The sequence below is a fragment of the Sinocyclocheilus anshuiensis genome, unplaced genomic scaffold (genome assembly GCF_001515605.1).
Source record: "Sinocyclocheilus anshuiensis isolate Anshui unplaced genomic scaffold, SAMN03320099.WGS_v1.1 scaffold183, whole genome shotgun sequence".
NCBI lineage: Eukaryota > Metazoa > Chordata > Actinopteri > Cypriniformes > Cyprinidae > Sinocyclocheilus > Sinocyclocheilus anshuiensis.
The window spans coordinates 5415000-5435091 of NW_015548309.1; the positions used below are offsets into that span (position 1 = coordinate 5415000).

The 20092-nt window shown below is 37.3% G+C and overlaps 2 protein-coding genes across 4 annotated transcripts in view; both read left to right on the forward strand.

Annotated features, from left to right (window-relative positions):
• The window catches only part of LOC107656454 (nucleosome assembly protein 1-like 1), a 15621-nt gene extending 9140 nt beyond the window's left edge, over positions 1 to 6481 (forward strand). For 2 of the 3 annotated variants that reach the window (XM_016444323.1, XM_016444324.1), the window contains exons 8-15: positions 328 to 399; positions 482 to 621; positions 716 to 861; positions 980 to 999; positions 1685 to 1807; positions 2301 to 2333; positions 2414 to 2464; positions 5677 to 6481. In XM_016444323.1, coding sequence (XP_016299809.1) covers positions 328 to 399; positions 482 to 621; positions 716 to 861; positions 980 to 999; positions 1685 to 1807; positions 2301 to 2333; positions 2414 to 2464; positions 5677 to 5715 — 624 coding nt within the window. In that variant the 3' untranslated portion in view covers positions 5716 to 6481. Of the gene's footprint in view, positions 1 to 327; positions 400 to 481; positions 622 to 715; positions 862 to 979; positions 1000 to 1684; positions 1808 to 2300; positions 2334 to 2413; positions 2465 to 4215; positions 4248 to 5676 lie in introns of all 3 variants that reach the window. The other variant, XM_016444326.1, reaches the window with a different exon arrangement.
• Positions 6482 to 8002: 1521 nt separating this feature from the next.
• On the forward strand, positions 8003 to 9079 carry LOC107656271 (pleckstrin homology-like domain family A member 1). Its single transcript, XM_016444032.1, has 2 exons — positions 8003 to 8564; positions 8614 to 9079. The coding sequence occupies exon 1, from the start codon at positions 8129 to 8131 to the stop codon at positions 8558 to 8560; it is 432 nt and encodes a 143-aa protein (XP_016299518.1). The 5' UTR covers positions 8003 to 8128; the 3' UTR covers positions 8561 to 8564; positions 8614 to 9079.
• The last annotated feature ends 11013 nt before the right edge of the window (positions 9080 to 20092 follow it).

Here is a 20092-nt window from a genome sequence, read left to right on the forward strand (position 1 = left end):
TATTTAATTAAACAAATTACATTTTCTTAGATTTATATAATTTAATTTTAATTATAAAAGTTTAATTATATTTATTATTATTATTTTTTTATATAGTTTTTTGCATTTAAATGCAAAAATGTTTCTCCCGCCCCCCTTTCCCGTCTGTTTCCCCGTCTCTCGTGATATCAATTATAATTAATTAGAAATGAAGATATGCTTCAATGGCATGTGGGCCCTGGTTTGGACGTCTCTGCTTTTGAATAATGTGCATTTCTATTTAAGGATATTTATGGAATTGATTTTGGTATTTAGAAGGATTTCATTTATTTTGTTTTTCCTGTCCAGGAACATGATGAACCAATCCTTAAGCACTTACAAGACATTAAAGTCAAATTCTCCGATGCGGGCCAGCCAATGGTGAGTCTGATATGTCTGGTGTCTTTGTCTCCTATCTGATGTCTTAATCTCACGGTTTACTCACAGTTTGGTCTCTTTTCAGAGTTTCACATTAGAGTTCCACTTTGAGCCCAATGATTTCTTCACAAACACAGTCCTGACAAAGACCTACAAAATGAGGTCGGAGCCAGACGAGTCGGATCCCTTCTCTTTCGACGGCCCAGAGATCATGGGCTGCACAGGGTACGGCTCAACATCTGACGTTCACTCTGCCTGTTAGCTTTGATGACGTTTGTTACATTAGAGGCTGACTCTGTGTGTTTTTTTTTTTTTTTAGGTGCACAATCGACTGGAATAAGGGCAAGAACATCACGTTGAAAACCATTAAGAAGAAACAGAAACATAAGGGACGTGGCACAACCAGGACGGTCACAAAGACGGTCCCCAATGATTCATTCTTCAATTTCTTCTCTCCACCTGAAGGTAGAAAACCCTCAAACCTACCACATCACTGATTATCATCCATACGACACATTTACATCAATATAGGAGCTAATCAAAGAATAGCATTTGCTGATCATAAACTTTCTTTTCGTTACAGTTCCAGAAAGCGGCGAAATGGTGAGTAACATTTTATTTCAGGCCATGAACTTCATGAACGTTTTGTCACTTTAATCTAAATTTGGATATGCATGACCAGGACCTAAAACAAATTGGGCAAACAATGGATTTTTATTATTATTGATGTTTAATAATAATATTATTCTTAATAGTTATATTAATTCTTATTATTATTAAAAAAAAAAAAAAATGTAATCACTAATTATTTATTTGAATTTATACAATTAATAGAAATAATTATCATTATTATTTTATATAACAGTACAATTGCAATGCTAATATTTATGGTTGGGGTTTTCCTTGGCTTTCAAATGTTAAACCATAGAGCTTTTATTTTGACTGAACTTTTGAAATGCTTCTCTTGTTGAAAACAGATTTATAAACGCTTCTCATTACAAGTTTGGCTCATGTTGCATTATTCAAGTTAATTTGATAATCGCGCTAAACCATATCGTGTTCTCATGCATTGTTAGAATTAATAAAAGAAGTTACCAGCCAACTGGCGAGTAACAGTTTCATACACTTGCTGTTTTTTACTCTCATTTGGTGCTTGGTGAGTGTTAGTTTTAGGCGCTGTGCATGACTGCTATATCAGCTTGGTGAATGACCTGATATTTTGGTTAGTAACCGTGAAGTCTCATGGTTGTAGATGAGTGTCTGATGGTTTGTTTTTGTGGCTGTTCAGGACGAGGACTCCGAGGCCGTGTTAGCAGCAGACTTTGAGATCGGTCACTTCATCCGTGAGCGTATTGTGCCCAGGGCGGTGCTATACTTCACCGGCGAGGCCATCGAGGATGACGACGATGACGTGAGTGAACGGCACACATCCTCTGTCATGAAGTAAAACCATGCTTTATTTCCAAACATCTGATCGCTGTTTCCGGTTTTTTTTTTTTTTTTTTTTTTTTTTTTTTTTTTTTTTTTTTTTGTGTGGGGGGGGGGGCCGCACTGCTCATTCTTCTGGTCATCATCCCCACCATTGGTGGAAACATCCTGGTCATTCTGGCAGTGTCACTGGAGAGAAAACTGCAGAATGCCACTAACTTCTTCCTGATGTCTCTGGCTGTGGCCGATCTACTGGTGGGACTGCTAGTCATGCCCATCGCTCTGGTGACTGTGCTATTCCGTAAGTAACCTTAACATTGATTATGGAGGACTGTTTATTGTAGAATTTATTAGAAAAGACAAAAACATGTCCTTATAACATGTTTGGTGGCACCATCAGGGTTGAATGACAGTCCAAGTTCTAACCCAGATGGAATATGTGGTTTTTTTTTTTTTTTTTTTTTTTTTTTTTTTAGTATGATGAGGATGGTGAGGAAGCCGACGATGAGGTTAGTCGTCTTCTGTTTGTCTGTTTTTATCAGCGTTATTCCCCTGTATGTTTGTAAACGGACGTGTTTGTAATTGGCAGGAGGGTGAAGAGGAGGCTGACGAGGAGAACGATCCCGACTATGAGCCCAAGGTAAGAGTCCAGATGTCCACTGATGCTCCTTACTGCAGGCTGATACTGAGATCTCAACATACAGAATACATACTGTCACCTCCACTCATGCATCTCTGCCTTACTCGCCCTCAAACGCTGATTCTCTTGGCAAAAAAACAAGTTCTTTAGGATTTATTAACTTCTGCTTTATTTAATGTCATCTTTGGTCCATTCGAGAGAGAAATCCGAATGAGAACAGACCATTTTTTGCCGAGTAGATAAATGACGCAGTGTTTGCAGTATCTCTGTGAACAAAAGGTCATCAGGCCTTTAACCGTGATTTATAAATACTACAGTCCAGTTCTGTGGTTATTTTTGTTCTTCCGCTCCAAAACTACTGCATCTGAAGCGACAGCTTTGAATATATGCTACCAAACAAAGTCAATATTGAATCTGAGCATAGTTAAGTAATGCATTAGTACGTTCTCCAAGGGGTCAAGTTTCAGGATGGGAATGCTAATGGATGCTTTTCTTCCGGCATTATTGACCTTGTTCGTTTGTTAGGGCTGCACAATTGGTGATTGAGAGGTTTGTTGTGCTTGCTTGTTGGGTTGCACAATTTTTGTCGTCTACATATCAGTATGGTTATATAGTAGTAGTAGTAGTAGTAGTAGTAATAATAATGATGAATAATATTCTTAATAATAAAAATATAGAAATTAAATGAACCAAATATTACTTCACTGTTAAATTTTAAAAATTGAGTTTCAGAGATATATTCTTAAATGCTCCATTTAATTTTAGTGAAATATTGCAATAGTAATAACAATGGTCATGTTTTTTCATATTGTTTAAAAATAAAAAATATAAAAATGATTTACAAAGTATTGCTATTGTGATATTTCACTGTAAAATAAAACATTTTGTATTTAAGAAATTTTATTATTTTATTAAATGCTACATTTGTTTAATTTTAAAGTGAGATTACAATAGTAATATTTAATTTAATTTTTATATTTAAATAAAATCAATGTAAAATTAAATGAACAGTGTTACTTTTGTAATTTCTCTGTAAACTTAATCAATTTAGTATTTAAGCAATAATAAAAATTACTTTTGTAATTTTACTGTCAAATTTTAAATTACGAATGTAATATTTTTGAACTGTAAAGTTACAATACTAATATTTAGGTATTAAATTTTTCATTTTCAAACTCTTCACTCTGAAACATGCAGCACATTTAATTTAATCGCATGTCGCAATTTTGATTATTCGTGCAGCTCTACCTCCTTGGCGTGATTTGAAAATGTTATACAAAACACTTAATTGTTCAACCAAATTGCTGTTCTGGATTAGATTGAAGCATCACTGCAGGTTTGTCTTCTTGGCACCGGAGGTGTTTTTCATGAACATCTGTCTACAGCAGTGTTTCTCAACCCTGGTCCTGAGCGCCCCCCAACACTGCACATTTTGTATGTCTCCCTTATCTGACACCCATTTCAGGTCCTGGAGTTTCTTTTAATGAGCTAATGAGTTGAATCAGGCGTGTTTGATTAGGGAGACACACAAAATGTGCAGTGCTGGGGGGCGCCCAGGACCAGGGTTGAGAAACACTGGTCTACAGCATGCCAGTCTCATAGTTTCTGAAAGCATGGACTTGACTAATCAAACAGAATTAGAGTAGGAAAATATTGTCTCTTGTAAGTGACGACATAATTAACATGTTAGCATTTCAAGCACTTTGGCACCTCTCTAAATTTGAGTTCCTCTCTAAATTTCTCCTCACTAGGTATAAGTGATATCTGTAGTAACCCTGCCCTGGTAGGTAACGCTCATGAATTAATGTGACCCTCCTGTTGCGTTTGAATCCCTTCCCATCATTCCCCATACTGACCACTAACACGCTCCGCTCTTTTGCTTGTTTTCCTCTCTTTAACCATCGTGAGTTGCCATTAGCATCTGTATTGTTTCTGTATGTTGAAGCATCCGGTTTGCTCTCCAAATTAAACCCCAGTTTGACTTGTTCCCCCTGGAGTCTTTTCACGCTGAGGGTGGAAAAAAAGACCGGCTGCGCTCGTGCTGTCATGCCATTGGTGGAACCCAGTGTCAGTCATTGCTGTGCCATTCCTAGGGCCTTATGAAGCCCTTTCTTTCTTTTTTTCTTTTTTCAGTTTTTATTTATCTGGATTGTTTCAGTGGTTAAATTATATTTTAGTAATCAAAAATGATGTCTAGTTAATTATGAAACTTATACAATTGAATTTGAGTTTAACAAATTCCATTTTTAGCCTATGAAATCCATTTTTATTTCTCAAATTCAATTTTTTGCCAAATTCTGTTTTGTTTTTGTATTTTGTTTTAAGCTCTCTGGATTCTGTTTTAGTAGTTAAATTATATTTTAGTAATCAAAAATCATGTATAGTTAATTAGTCAAAGTTTTCTTCAGTTTCTCAAGTTTTAACAAATTACGTTTTAGGGCCTTATGAAATCCATTTTTGTTTCTTAATTTCAGTTTAGTTTATTTAGTAATTAAAAAGCACGTCTAATTATTTGAAATCATGAAACTTACGCAGTTTAACAATTTATTTAGTTTAACAAATATTTTAGGGCCTTAGTGCAACTTAGGGCCTTAGGGTAACTTAGTGCAGTTTGGGGAAAATTGTAATGTTTAATTTCTTTTATGGAAATAAAGTTTTGCATTGAAAAAAGAAAATAGATTTTTGTTTGTATATGCTGTCAATTATAGTTCTTAGATTGAAAGTCGGAATCTGTAAAAATCGCAATCGGTGCATCTCCAATATGTGTGTATATATCTTATATAAAATTAATACAAAAGTATATATTGACATGATGAAATAATCATTCATCAATCTGTACTTTTAATACTTGCGTACATTAGTAAAAGTATTTTTTAGATAGGAGTACTTAATGCGATCTGTGTACTTCGTCTACCACTGTAACTTTGAGAAGTGCTGGTCAAAGGTTGTGCAGGCCTTTGAGTGTGTGTGTGATTTATAGTTTTATCAAATTAAACGGTAAAATGCTTGTGAAGTTATACTGTAAATTCCACTTATGACTAAGTTCCGCAGTTTCTTCATCACAGAAATCATAGGGCCCTAAGACCTTTAATTAGTGGCTGTGTGATCGGATTGGCTGAAACGTGTACGGACCCAGAGCCTGAGCTGTTTTTACACTCGAAATGCATTTTGTGTGTATATAAATAACACTTCCTCCTCTTGGTGTTTTACAGAAGGATGCCAACCCTCCAGAGGAGTGCAAACAGCAGTGATGGTTTCGCCGCCACCTTCAGGATCCCCTACACTGTAACGGCTTCAAACAAACATAGTTACTTACCGCCTTACAATGTTTTGTATTTTTCTTGGTAGAAATAATTGAAAAATAAAGGGTTTCGAGATTTTTGTTACAAAAAAAGAAAAAAACAACAACTTATCTATCGAGAGCCGTGGCTCATGACGCATAGTATTTTACTAGACCGGTTTCTTTTGTTTTCCTTTTTCTCTGTAAGAATAGTTAGAATGCAGAAAATCCCTCGAAGCATGACACTCGTTTCTTCACCGCTAAACTAGTTGGGTTCTCGTGAAGTCTTTTGTATTGCTCTTAGACAACAGCTGGGGAAAGACGGTTTATAGGAGAAGCGTCTGGAGAGATTCATTTGGTTAACATTCCACAAAAACGTCACTATTTTTGGTTCGGAGGCCGTTTAAAGCTCGGTGGTGATTGATGTACATTCCACATCCATTCAGTCGACGCTCTGCTGCATGACTCGTTTCTTTTCTATGAGCACTTTGTATTTTCGTCATGTATCGGTAGCGTTTTTTTTCTCATCGATTCAACCAATGCTTAACTTTCAACTGGCTTGCCGTTATTCAGGTGGGTTTTCTGCTTCACACGTCCCGGAATGCACTTACAACGATCCAAGCGACCTCATTGGAAGATTAGACTTTGAACAAGAGAACCTGATTGGAGGAGCCAGTTTAGTTAGTCTCTGATTGGCTGGTTTCTGAGCTCGGCCCTGAGTGATGTTTGTGGTGAAACGCCACCCCTGTTTGGCAGGCCTATCACTGTGAAGGGGTGTGTGCGTGTGTGTGCGCGTGCGTGTGTGTGTTCAGAGGAAGTTCTTCGTCTCCTCTCACTGTAGCGCAGCCCAGCAGGTCTGAAGCAGATAGAGCAATATTTTCACCCAGAAATCCCAAACGCCGCAGTATCCCGTGTCTCATAGCCCGGCTCTGTGCTCACGTGTGGAGCAGGGTGTTCGGGTCGTCGGTCGGTTAGTTAGTTGTGTCTGAACGGTTGAAGCAGCAGGGGTCTTTCTGGTTCCCCTCAGCAGCTGTTGTCGAAGCAAAATGCCATGCTACAAAATAATAATGTACTCAATAACTGTACGTGGATGTATATTCATGAAAAATAAATTGGTAAAATGTGCAAGCCTTGGTCGGTCTCATTCTGTTCAAGTGTAAAGCTTATTAGTTAAGGTTGTAATTTAAGCATCAGTTTTATGATTGGTTGTCAATAGGTAAATATTTGTAATGATTCAATGGCTCCAGTAGGCGGCACCGTTGAGTTTAAGTTGCTTATTAAATTTGACCACTCAAATTATCAATTTTGATTTCATTTAATAATCATTTTTTGAGTGATGAAATAGGTCTGTTACTTATTCCAAAAGATGCAGTTTAAAGATTAAATGTGTAATTGGTTTATATCATTAAATGTTGCTGAAAGTAACGATCATCTCGGTGAAAATTTGTAATGGAAGAGAAAAATAAGATTATTTACAATAAAAAAATTATATTGCATTTGTCTAATGATTTTATTATTTTTATTTTATTATTAATATTTGTATTGCGGACTCATGACAGCATGCAATAGTTAATTTGAATCATAAACGTGTTAAGTGTTAAATTAGGGTAGTTTTATATCGAGTCTTGTTAATATATTACCAATGTTATAGTATTAAGTTTTTATTTGTAATTAGAATCTTATTTTATATAGTTTAATTTTACTAAAAATAAAATGAATTTTAGTAATTTTGTTTTCGTTATTTTTAGTCAGTGTATTCGATTTTTTTTTTATGGTTTTAGTTCTGGAGTTATAATAATCCTGATGAGTGCATATTGCAAAAGTTTATAAAAAATTATTGTAATTTAATATTTATATTAACTATTTAAATCTGAAGAGGAATACTTTAATGCTAGTTTGTTTCAAATAGTTGAAACATCGTATTTTAATTACATAATACTATTGTAATATTTAATTAATGTAGCATTTCTCTTTCCAAATGTTTTAAATGTTCACATTAAATGACAATCTATTTTAGAATAGGACTGATTCCTAAAAATGCTTCCTGTAGCCTAGGTATAGGCGATTTACTTGGTTTTCTGAGACAGTCCGTGATGAACTTGAGTGTGTGTGTGTGTGTGTGTGTGTGTGTGTGTGTGCAAACACATGGGTGGAGTATGAACACGCCCTGTGGTAACTTTAGTCTTTCCCTGGTTCTTTTAAAACAACCTGTGGGAGTGTCTGGACCGAGTTGCGTGCATGCAGTGGGCGGTCCGCGCGTGAGAGAAAACCCCCGCGCGCGCTCAGTCCCGATCATCACAGTCCTCGCAGGCTAGGGACTTACATCCATCCATCTGTCCACCCTCAGCCCCGAACCCGGAGCGTTTGATGCGCGATCGGAGGCGATGCTGGAGTCCGGTGGCGGCGCACGCGTGCTGAAGGAGGGCGTGCTGGAGAAGCGCAGCGACGGGCTGCTGCAGCTGTGGAAGAAGAAGCGCTGCGTGCTGACCGAGGATGGACTGATGCTTCACCCACCCAAACACCACCACCAGCACCACCACGACGCCGGCTGCAAGGTGAAGGAGCTGCACTTCGCCAACATGAAGACGGTGGACTGCGTGGAGCGCAAGGGGAAGTACGTGTACTTCACGGTGGTGATGTCGGAGGGCAGAGAGGTCGACTTCAGGTGCCCGCAGGACGAGGGCTGGAACGCGGAGATCACGCTGCAGATGGTCCAGTACAAGAACCGCCAGGCGATCTTGGCCGTCAAGTCCAGCCGGCAGAAGCAGCAGCTGCTCGTGGTCTCCGCGCAGAAGATGCTCCGAAACGCGCAGTAGCCGCGGAGACCGACGGACATTCCCTCGCGCAGAGCGGAGCTCGCGGGCGTCGCTTTTTATTAGTGTCACCTTGTGCACTTGGACGCTCTTCATGCATCACGGCTGAATAACCGCCGGGAATATCTCCCCAGAGACTGAACGGGGGGCCGGGGCAAGTTGTCACAGTTACGTTGAGAGCCAAAAGTCAATTTGCATGAACGCTCGTATTGTCTAGCAGTGGTTATGCGTGTTGCTTTAATACGTATAGTTCAAAGCAGACTTAAATTAGAATGGGTTTTGTGAATACTGCCCTCCAAAAGAGAACTGTAATGATTTTTTTGTGTAGTAGGCATTTGGTGAACTGTAAAACCTTGGGATTTATTAAGGTAAGAGTCATAAATATAGAAGGTGATTTCAGATAGATTGGGGAAAATGTCCCAATTATCCTGAATGAGCTCCTAATGAAGGTCGATTTGGAATCTCTATTAGTATTTTCCAAAAAATGTCAGGTTGGGGCAAGTTGTCACATCGTAATTTATTAAACTTTTTTTTGTATCTTTCTTGAATTTTGTTTGATATAATTTGTATTTTTTTCTATTTTTTTTAATAACTAAAAAAATATATTTTAAAAAAGTTATATTTCTTCAATATTTCTTTATATTTTTTTCCCCAAGTCAGTCAAAAAATTTGAATGTTCCCATTGTGACAACATGCCCCGCTATATGCATTCAATGAACTATGTTTTCTAGACAGGAGTAGTGTAAAAGTTCATATGATTTTTTTTTTTTTAGCAACGACTTTAGAGTCTGTATTCATACAAAAATTGACTGGTCGAAAAAAATACACTGGAGTATAAGGTGTGACAACTAGCCCCGTCTCCCTTGTAATATGTTGATGGTTGTAAATGTGAAACGCCTCCAGTGCGTCCTCGTTCGTCTGGCTCGAACAGAAATGCCACCATCACTTTCCATTATAGCGCAGCTGCATTTGTCAGTTGTGTGCGGATCCGGACGTGTAATCGATATCTTCCGGGAGACCTGAAAGGCCAATCTGTTTAATGAGACTCCTAAACGCCGCGTTCAGTGGCACATTGGAAAACCCAGTGATCCTGACAGATCCACCACCAGTCATTCACGGAGTCTCTCACTGGAGATGCACAGCGTTTAATGTGGCCATGAATCTGCATATGATTATGTATTTATTTGTACATACTTTTTTGTAACAGGTCATTTGCATATCGAATGTTGGGTTATGTTTGTTGAAGTACACTTATGCATTTCAGAATCTCACAATAAGCTTTTGATTTTCGTTTGTTTGTGTAACTGGTTTGGATGCACGATTCACATTTGACCAAGTGCTTTTTGTTGTTATTCAAACCAAAGAATGTCGAAACATTTTATTGGGTGCATCTGCATCATGTTGACATGATTTAACTGGTATTTTGTTAAGGTTTGATCATTGCAGTCGTTGACTCAACTGGATATTGTTGATTCATGAGAAATGTCCCGATGCTCTGCTGTCAAGTCCTGCGTGTGATCGAGCTGATGTTTGCTTGTGTGAAAATGGTGTTTTGTTGATTGAACGGCATCGTTCCTTGAGCTGATGTGAATGCCACTTTCATACCTTGGAAATATACATTCCATTTCAAATGAACATTGCATCTTTGTTTTTGTTTAGTGCAGTACATTGTAGGGATTTTGCGGTACCAAGATGTATATGAGTTTGTTTCTTCATCAGATTTGGAGAAATGTAGCATTGCATCACTTGCTCACCAATGGATGCTCTGCAGTGAATGGGTGCCGTCAGAATGAGAGCTGATTAAAACATCACAATAATCCACAAGTAATCCACACCACTCCAGTCCATCAGTTAACATCTCGAGAAGCCAAAAGCTGCCTGTTTGTAAGAAATAAATCCATCATCAAGACGTTTTAACTTCAAACCGTTGCTTCCAGCTAAAATACAAGCCCATAATCCATAATAATGGCCATGTCCTGTTGTGTCTCACATCAAAATCCTCCCACATATTTGTTCAGATCTGTTTTGGACTGTTTTGGCTTGTAAACGCTGTTTGGTCTGTGTAGATTTCTCTCCTGATTCAGACCAGATGACTTTTTCACTGTAAACAATTATATTATGGATTATGGACTCGTATTTTAGTCAGAAGCAGTGGTTTGAAGTTAAAAACGTCTTAATAATGGATTTCTTTCTTACAAACACGCAGCTTTTGGCTTTACAAGACATTAACTGATGGAGTGGTGTGGATTATTGAGATGTTTTTATCAGCTGTTTGGACTCATTCTGACGGCACCCATTCACTGCAGAGCATCCATTGCTGAGCAAGAGATGCAATGCTACATTTCTCCAAATCTGATGAAGAAACAAACTCATCTACGTCTTGGAAGGCCTGAGGGTGAGGACATTTGCAGCTAATGTTCATTTTTAGCTGAACTATTCCTTTAAACTCGATTGTTTCTTCAAACTTGAAAATGAGTTATAGAAGGTGACCGTTCATGTGTGCCGCGTTGCTGAAAATTCAAATCACATTTGCATTGCTTTGCACGTTTTTTTCAGTCACACACTTGTGTTTCAGGCCTCATCGTTCACGTTTCCAGCGTGTCTCGTGTCTCCTCTGTGAAGCACTTGCCTGTCTTCCTGAGCTATAAGTGGAAGCCGTTTCCTAGAATAATATTTCACTGTCAAAGCTGTCAGTAAGACGAAGTGTTGGCATCTCCCTGGCTCCGACGCACCCGGCTAACTTAATTAAAACCCGGATGCTAAATCAGAACGAGGACCCCAGTGAAGGATGCATGTGTGTGTTATTGGATCCACATGACCTTTATAGACGAGGACGGTTCATTACATCACACTGGAGCTGTACTTTAGTGTCATGTAATAGTTCCTGTGTCGATTTGGGACGTGATCAGCAGAAGATGCATATAAAGTCATGCTGACAGATGCACGTGTGCGTATCAGTACATGCGACTGCTTCACTCCGCATGGCTGAGATTCTTTCAAAGGCCTCGCAGGGCATTATGGGAGCGAGTGTGTAAAAATGGCAGACTGACTCATTCTCTGCCCAGTGTGTACACACACTGATCGTCTATTTTTACGCTTGTACAGCTCTGTAATCTGAGTTGTGTGCCAGGATCGTCACTCTTATAGCTGCTGATTTTGTTACTAGCCACATCCGTTCGTCACATTAAACCACAGAAAACTTGTGGCATTTCTCACACCATTATGGATTTCAAACTCAAAAAATCTGATATTAACTGGATGTCAGGCCACATATTTGACTTTAATTTGATTTTTGTGCTGTATTTCTTGCATTTCTAGACTGTAAACCAGGATGATGATATTTAACTAAAACTAAAACTATAAAAATGTTGTTACTTGATATAAACAATGAAATATTGTATTAATAATAAATAAACTTTATTTTATTAAATTATCTTATAACATTTTTTTATTTTTTAATTTTATCGCATAAAAATGAAATAAAATATTTCAAAATTATTATTATTATTTATGGATAAATTTTTTAGATAATTGCCAAGAAAACATTTTTCATTTTCTTGGTAAAATTTTCCAATAAGGTTTTGACATTAGTTAACTACATTAGTTAACATGAACTAACAATGAAAAAGACTTCTACTAAAGTATTTATTAATCTGTTAGTTTAAACATTTATTAATACATTATTAAATCAGTAAAGTTAATATTATTTAATGGACTTGAGCTTGCATGAACAGTTGTATTTTTATTAACTAACATGAACAAAAATTTATAAATACTGTAACAAATGTTTTATTCATTGTTAGTCAATGTATTAAGTTAACTAATGAGACTTTATTGTAATGTACTAAAATAACAAACTCAAATTAAAATAAAAACTATATATACAAAACTAATAAAAATGACAAACAAAATTGCTAAAACTTTAGCTAAATTTAAATTGAAAATGTAAAATATAGCTAAAAAAATAGACATAAAAAAACTAAATTAAATCTTAATAAAAACTATAGTTTCTCAATGATGCTGAAATAACACTGCTATAAACAACATTAATACATGAATTAATCCTCTTGAGTACATTTTTATCCACAGTCAGTTCCTAAAATAAGCAAATGTTAGATGATGACTATCACTTAGACTAGTTTTGGCCGGAGCTTCAGCAGTGTTTCTGCTACAGAATCACTGTACTTTTCGAGTTGCTGGTTACTCGCTGTAATCATTCACTCCTTCCAGCAGTGCATGGTGTGGAATTAAACCAGAGCTGATTATCAGAGCAGTAAGTATAGGATGGAGAGATGCACTGAAAACAAGCCAAAGACTGAGCCGGAGGGCCAGAGAACCCAATATTCCTGCTTTAATAACACATTTTTATTTTTTATTTTTTTCTTATTTTATGAAGGACTTTAGCTCTGTTCCAAACTTCCTTGCTGCCTACATAGATAGCTACCTTATAAGGCAGCATCCTAAATGAAACTGAACGTTTGGTCACACAAATAGTGCACATGGCAATATATATCACACAAATATTGGTGCACTTCTAATTGGAATTGAACTGTTTTTATTGAGAGGCCTAATTTTCAGATTTAGGGGGGAAAATGTAATAACTAATCAAAAGAGTAATTTGGTTTCATTCTCTATTCTTCTGTCACAAATTCTTGTGAATGTCAGCTGATGACAATGATTGTCAGATTAACCAAATGAAATCCCCTGCTGGGTCGCTGGTTAGATATTTGCTGTTAAAGGATATTTGTTATTAACTTGATGTCTGTTGAAAAAGCTGACAAAGATATATATATATACTCCATAAAACAGTTTTGAAATTTGCCAATGTAAAGACTGTAAGCCTAATTTTAGTCCTCAGTACACAATTTTGTCTTCAGTCTAAAATAATCGTGATTTGAACTGTAATAGTCTCAATTTTCCTTTAAAAACATTCACTTCAGATGCATTATGAAGTATTCTAGCTGAAAGGCTAAATGAAATGATCTCCTCTTGAACAGCAGACCTTAAATTTCCTGTCCTAACCCACTTGACTTTGCCACGGGACCTGCCCTTGTGTCTGTAATGGGTGAGTGATCTCTCGAACAGAGAGCCCTTTCTCTCTCGCTCTCTCTTCTGCAGCCTGCACCTGTTCCCGCTCACCCTGCAGCCAGTCACACCAGTCTTCATTAGCGCAGCTGCTGCCGCCCCTCAGCCCTCAAGACAGGAAGTCCGATTAGATAAGGAATGTCACCTTGCCCATATCAAGTGCTGCCGACCCGAATAAGACACATGACGCCGCTGCTGATTTACATCAGTGAGTGAGTAAACACTACAGAAACAGCAATCTTAACTGTGTCTTTACACAGCTGAGTTAAGTTTGCTCTGTGCCTGATCAAAGTTCAGCTTAAAGATGCAATGCTGTATAAAACCAGACTAAATTATTCCTGCTCAGACCCAGCTCAGCCCCGAGTATCAAAGCATACAGTGGTAATTGCTGTGTAAATGCATTCATGCCACCTCTGAACAGCATTAAACAGTCTGTGTAAAGTCACCTAAATGCCACTTCAAAAGCGCTTCTGTGCCACCTTTGCAGTGTAAATTTGGCATAGGACTAAATACAGAAATATGCCTCTATTTTATAAAATTGCATTTTATATTTTCATAAATAACTATAACAGTAATCAAATTTAAAATGCATATTTGCAGATACGTTACATTTGAAATTGATTGTCATATGTTTAAATGCATGGCATTTTCTGTATAACAATGAATAGATAAGTATTATAATATCATATCTCAGAATCAGAATGAGCTTTATTGCCAGGTATGTTTACGCATACGAGGAATTTGTTTTAGAGACAGAAGCTCCACAGTGCAACAGAATGACAGTGACAAGACAGGACACAGATAATAAAAAGAATAATTTACAAATATACAAAATAGACAATGTACAAAATAGCAAAAACACAATATATATAATATAGACAATTATTGTGTTTTTGCTATTTTGTACATTTGTATATTTTTGTATATCTGTGGTTACAGTTATTAATGAGATCATATAAAGCGTTATAAGGTGCATTACAATGCATAATTAATACATTAATATACTTTTATAATGCATTATATATATAGGCTACAAGTAAAGTGTTACTAAAATGTAACTGCAAGAAAGTATAAAACATTTTGGACTTTTTTAAGGGAAATGAATCCACACACAACATTTTTAAATTTTTTTTTTCTCCTAAAACTGACAAAATTAAGATGCTTAAAACAAGAATATTATTACATAAGCTGTTAAGTCTTGTTTTCTGAGAAATGCATTAAAATTAAGTGAGCTTATGCTTAAAACAAGAATAAATATCTGACAGTGGGGTCAGAAATATAATCGTGTTTTGCTTTGAACTATATATTACAATTTTCTGAGCCTATTTGCAGATATTTGTTCTTGTTTTATTCATAGACTCACTAAATTTTGATGCATTTTTCACTTAATATTTTATGTCATTTTGTATGTCCAATAAATGTGTATTGATTTAAAAATGCTTTGATATTTGTATTGGAAACCATGACAAAAATACTGAGAAAGAAAATATTTTTTTGCAGTGTAGATTTCGAATTTCAGAGTGCTTGATTTGAGCTCAGAGTTTTGTGAATTTGTGCCCTTAGAAAAAACTCTCAAGTGTTTGCTTTTGACTTAGTTTCTGCGTTTGTCAGCAGAAGTGAGTTGAAGTGCTTCCGTGTGTGTGTTTAGTATCAGTGTTTTCACACAACCACACAGCCCAGGTGTTGCTTACTTCACAAGTCCGTCGTATTTTACAGCAAACCGCTCAAGGTCACTGATAAGACGGCGCCTGAGAGGAACACACTGGAAACCCGAACACGTCTTTGTAGCTGAAGAAAATGAATGAAACATGCACAACCATCCGGAATGATTTTCCCATCTGTTCATTTTTTAGAATTAAATAACCAACTAAGCACATTATTGGCCGGACGGACGACAGAGTTTCAGCTCTGAAATGAGGCGAGAGCGCTTGACATTTCAGAATATTACTCATGTTCAGCTTCTTTCTGCCTATAAGGTTTCTGGGTAATTAAATAACTCCCAAACAGACACATTCAAATTATCTTTTGACATTTAAATCAGTCGAGGTTTCCCTCCAGAACTGCCCAGCTGATTTGAATAACAGACCAAAGAAAACCTGCCGGGCGAGTGTCCTGTACGTTAGTGTGCGTTACAGTGGAATATCAGTAGCCAGAAGAAAATTTTGCATGTACAGCAGGGTTCCCACACTCATTGTGAATATCATTTTAATGCAAGCTGTTGTGTGGAAAGTGGCTTTTTGCTTTTGATGGTGACAAATGAGACACCCATGATCAATAAATGATTGCATTTAATTATAATAATCACAAGTGTTGTCTGTGCAATGCTTGTTTCCTCACGGGAACAAATTTGGAGAAATGTAGCATTGCATCACTTGCTCACCAATGGATGCTCTGCAGTGAATGGGTGCCGTCAGAATGAGAGTCTAAACAACTGATAAAAATATCACAATAATCCACAAGTAATACACACCACTCCAGTCCATCAGTTAATGCCTTGAGAAGCCAAAAGGAACAAATCCATCATTAAGATGTTTTCTTACCTCAAACTGTTGCTAAAATATGAGTCCATAAAAAACACTTACTCCAGTGAAAAAGTCATCTCGTCTGTCTGAATCAGGAGAGAAATCTGCACAGATCAAGCAGCGTTTACAAGCAAAAACAGTTCTAAACAAATATGTGGGTGGATTTTGATGTGAGAGACAACAGGAGATGGACTTTTTCACTGGAGGAAGCATAATTATGAGTTATGGACTCGTATTTTGTCCAGAAGCAAAAGTTTGAAGTTAAAACGCCTTGATGGATTTGTTTCTTACAAACATGCAGCTTTTGTCGTCTCCAGATGTTTGTTAACTGATGGACTGGAGTGGTGTGGATTACTTGTGGATTATTGTGATGTTTTTATCAGCTGTTTGGACTCTCATTCTGACGGCACCCATTCACTGCAGAGGATTCATTGCTGAGCAAGAGATGCAATGCTACATTTCTCCAAATCTGATGAAGAAACAAACTCCTCTACATCTTGGATGGCCTGAGGGTGAGCACATTTTCAGCTAATTTTATTTTTTTAGGTGAACTGTTCTTGCTGAGATGAGAGATAATCCATTCGAACGAAAGGGCCAAAATTATAATTTTTGAACAATTTTATTCTGGAATGATTCTGAATGCTGTTTCTTAGATGTGTGGAGGTCACTGGTTTGGTGAGTCGGTTGGGAGATGAGCGGTTGTTTATACAGGGGTCTGGTAGTGTTTTGAATGAGGGGTGTGTTACCTCAGCGGGATGGTCCCACCCTTTCCTCTGTGATTGTCTCCCACTCATAACCACTGCTCAAAAACACCGGCTTTGTACCTTTCAGCCCTTAGAGTACAGATACTGTATACTCATCTGTGTTCCTAAAGACCAACAGCATCCTTTACAATAGCGAAAATTGCTTTTTTCATCCTTTTGGACTTGTTTTCCAGTAAAAATATGCGGAATGTCTTAATTCAGTCTGCTCTTAAGTGGAGGCATCAACAGGAGTCATGTGCGTTTTGTTGAGACGACCTCAGATCATCTGAGGATAACGCTGCTCTGTCATAAGCAGAAGCGTTCACTGTTTGTGCAGTGAGATCTGTGTTTAAATAAGCAGTCCGAGACGAGCAGATGCAGAGTGGTAATGGTCATAAAGCTGACACACTGTGTGCTGTGCAGATGATGTGTGTTTGTTTTGAAGGTGTGAGCGTCTGACTGTGAGGAAGTGACTCCAGCGGAATGTTACGAGACTGTGGCTCCGTTCCAATCCTCAGTGAGTGGCCTACCTAGACAGCATCACTCCCAACCTGAAGACTGTTCCAGAAAACCCTTTTTCCCTAAAGTAGCACTGCATATAACCCTAGAATGCATTAACACAGGATTGTGGGCAAGTTGGGGGAATATTGGTTATGATTATGCTTGGGTAGTTGACATTTCCTGCAGTGAGATGTGGCAAACTCCACCTAAAACATTTAAAAAGCATTTTGCTTAAATGTAACTTCCTCCTCTCTCTCTCTCTCTATATATATATATATATAAAACATTAATTAATAATTATTCAAAAATGAATATATATTAATAAAAATATTTAATATTTATAAAAATATGTAAAAATCTGTTTTATATATATAATGAATATGAGAATATGTAATAGTAATGTTAATATTAATAATGACCAATTAATATGACTAACATTATTTAATAGATTAATTAATTTAATATATAATATTAATTAATTAATAATGCCATAATACCAATTATATAATATTAGTTAATTATTAACACACACACACACACACACACACACACACAGATATATATATATATATTTAATATGTATTCATTATTTATACAAATATATAAAAAAAAAAATAATAATTGTATTCTACAAAATTACATGAAACATCAATATGTATTGTTTATGTATGTATATAATGCATACAGAAAATATTTGATATTAACTAAATACATTTGTAAATATATTCTGTGAAATTATATAACATATGTACATTACATTGTATGTATAGTATTCGTACTACAGTGACAGATACTCAAACACTATCTCTTCAGTAATTCTGTGAACTGATTTATAGTCTACACTTTGGGTTCTGTGTAGATTAATTAGTATTAGGTTATAAATGTGAATCCCCTCCTCAAGTAAATTATATTTTCATGTATTAGAGATTCATAAAAAGCACCACGAGGGCCTTTGAGCTCCCTAGGCAGCAGACAGCAAGACAGTTCTGTTTAGTTGCCCATCAGAAACACTCACACTGTGAAATACAGTCAACTGCTGGAGGAGAAACTCTCAGACGCACCAGCACATGGTGTCAATCAGGGATCAAAGCGCAGGAAGTGGATTAGAGAAGCGATGAGGGTGCATGCTGGGAGATTAGAGAGCATGATGTGCTTCAGCCAAGAGCCCTTAAAAAACTTCAACACGTCCAGCTGCAAACACACACACACACACAGAGTCTCGTCTCATGCTTCTAAGAACAATTCGATCATTCACACACACCGCTCGAGCCAAACATGCACTCAATATCACAGCGTCCTGGGAGTGTGTGTGTTTCTGAAGAACTGGCAGTGAAGTTCTCTCACACACACTCTTTCAGCACTTGCTGTCAGACATGCTGAGCCCAGAGGAGATTTGTGGCTCTTCTCAGCACAAGCTCAGGCGCCATTCAATCACGCAGACGCCCCATCAGCACCGGCAATAAACTCACTTCTGCTGCTCCACCTCTTACTCGGTTCTTCTTACTCACAGATAATGCTTCCACTCAATATACCAAGGTCAGACACATGCTTTATTTAAGTACACAACCGTGTGCAAGTGCATGATCCTGTCAGACATACTTATCGTACATGTATGGAGTATGTTTAAGGTTTAACACACTCTCAGAAAAAAGGTACAAAAGCTGTCACTGGGGCTGTACCTTTTCAAAAGGTATATGTACCATTTAGGTACTAATATACACTTATGCACCTTTAAGATACCAATATGCACCCTTTAGGGGTAAATTAGGTACAAAGGTGAAAGTTTTGAAAAGGTACTGCCCCAGTGACAGCTTTTGTACCTTTTTTTCTGAGAGTGCACTGATTTAATTAGCTCTATCAGGGACAGAAGCTGCGTTTGGAATGGAATTATACTGTACTGCATACTGTGCATCATGTCTAGTGTACTTATATAGTATACTTCTAAATATAGTATATGAAATAGCATGCATTATACAACGACAAACATTTAAAAACAGTAGTATATGCATGTGTAATTCAGCAAATGCATCTACGTTACTTGCTTATACAAATGGTGGTGAAATAAAAATAAATCTGCACTTGGTTTCAATCCTCAACTGTCCCACCGTGTTTCAGATGCATCAGACTCTCAGGGAAGTGTCATGTTTCCAGTCGGTGTTTCTTTCCTCCTGCTAATATCACAGTGTGTCCATCAACTATTGTTTCCTCTTTGTCTTTACTCTTCTTTTTCACTCCATCTTTTTCCTCTCACTTTTCCGCAGACTGCCGTTTCTATGGAAACAAAGAGCGAGAGGCCGGCCTGGGTTTGATGGAGCGCTGTCAGACAGCGAGGAGGAGGTCGGATCGTGTGTGTGTCCCAGAGGGATCCTGAGCATTGTGCTCTATAGAAGAAGCCTTGCTGCGTTGAGCTGGTTCTCCTTCAGCGCCTCCATCTCGCTCACAACATCCACGGTGGGTTTCAGTTTTATCCAGGGGTCACAGAATCTGAGTATCTTCCAGAAAACACCTGATCCCATAGGAAATACCGGAAATGTTTCACCTAGACAGCTCTCAGATTAAGCGGAGGTGTTTCTCCTGAGCAAAATAGCTCCAGAAATCTCATGTCTCCTTGATAGTGTGAAATGAGATCTCAAATTGTGTTCAGACTGTCTCAATAACTCCAAAAGTTCTCATCAAATTTTCTG

What these genes read in the sequence shown, in the direction of transcription:
- LOC107656271 (XM_016444032.1), top strand. Translation starts at nt 8,129, where the DNA reads ATGCTGGAGTCCGGTGGCGGCGCACGCGTGCTGAAGGAGGGCGTGCTG.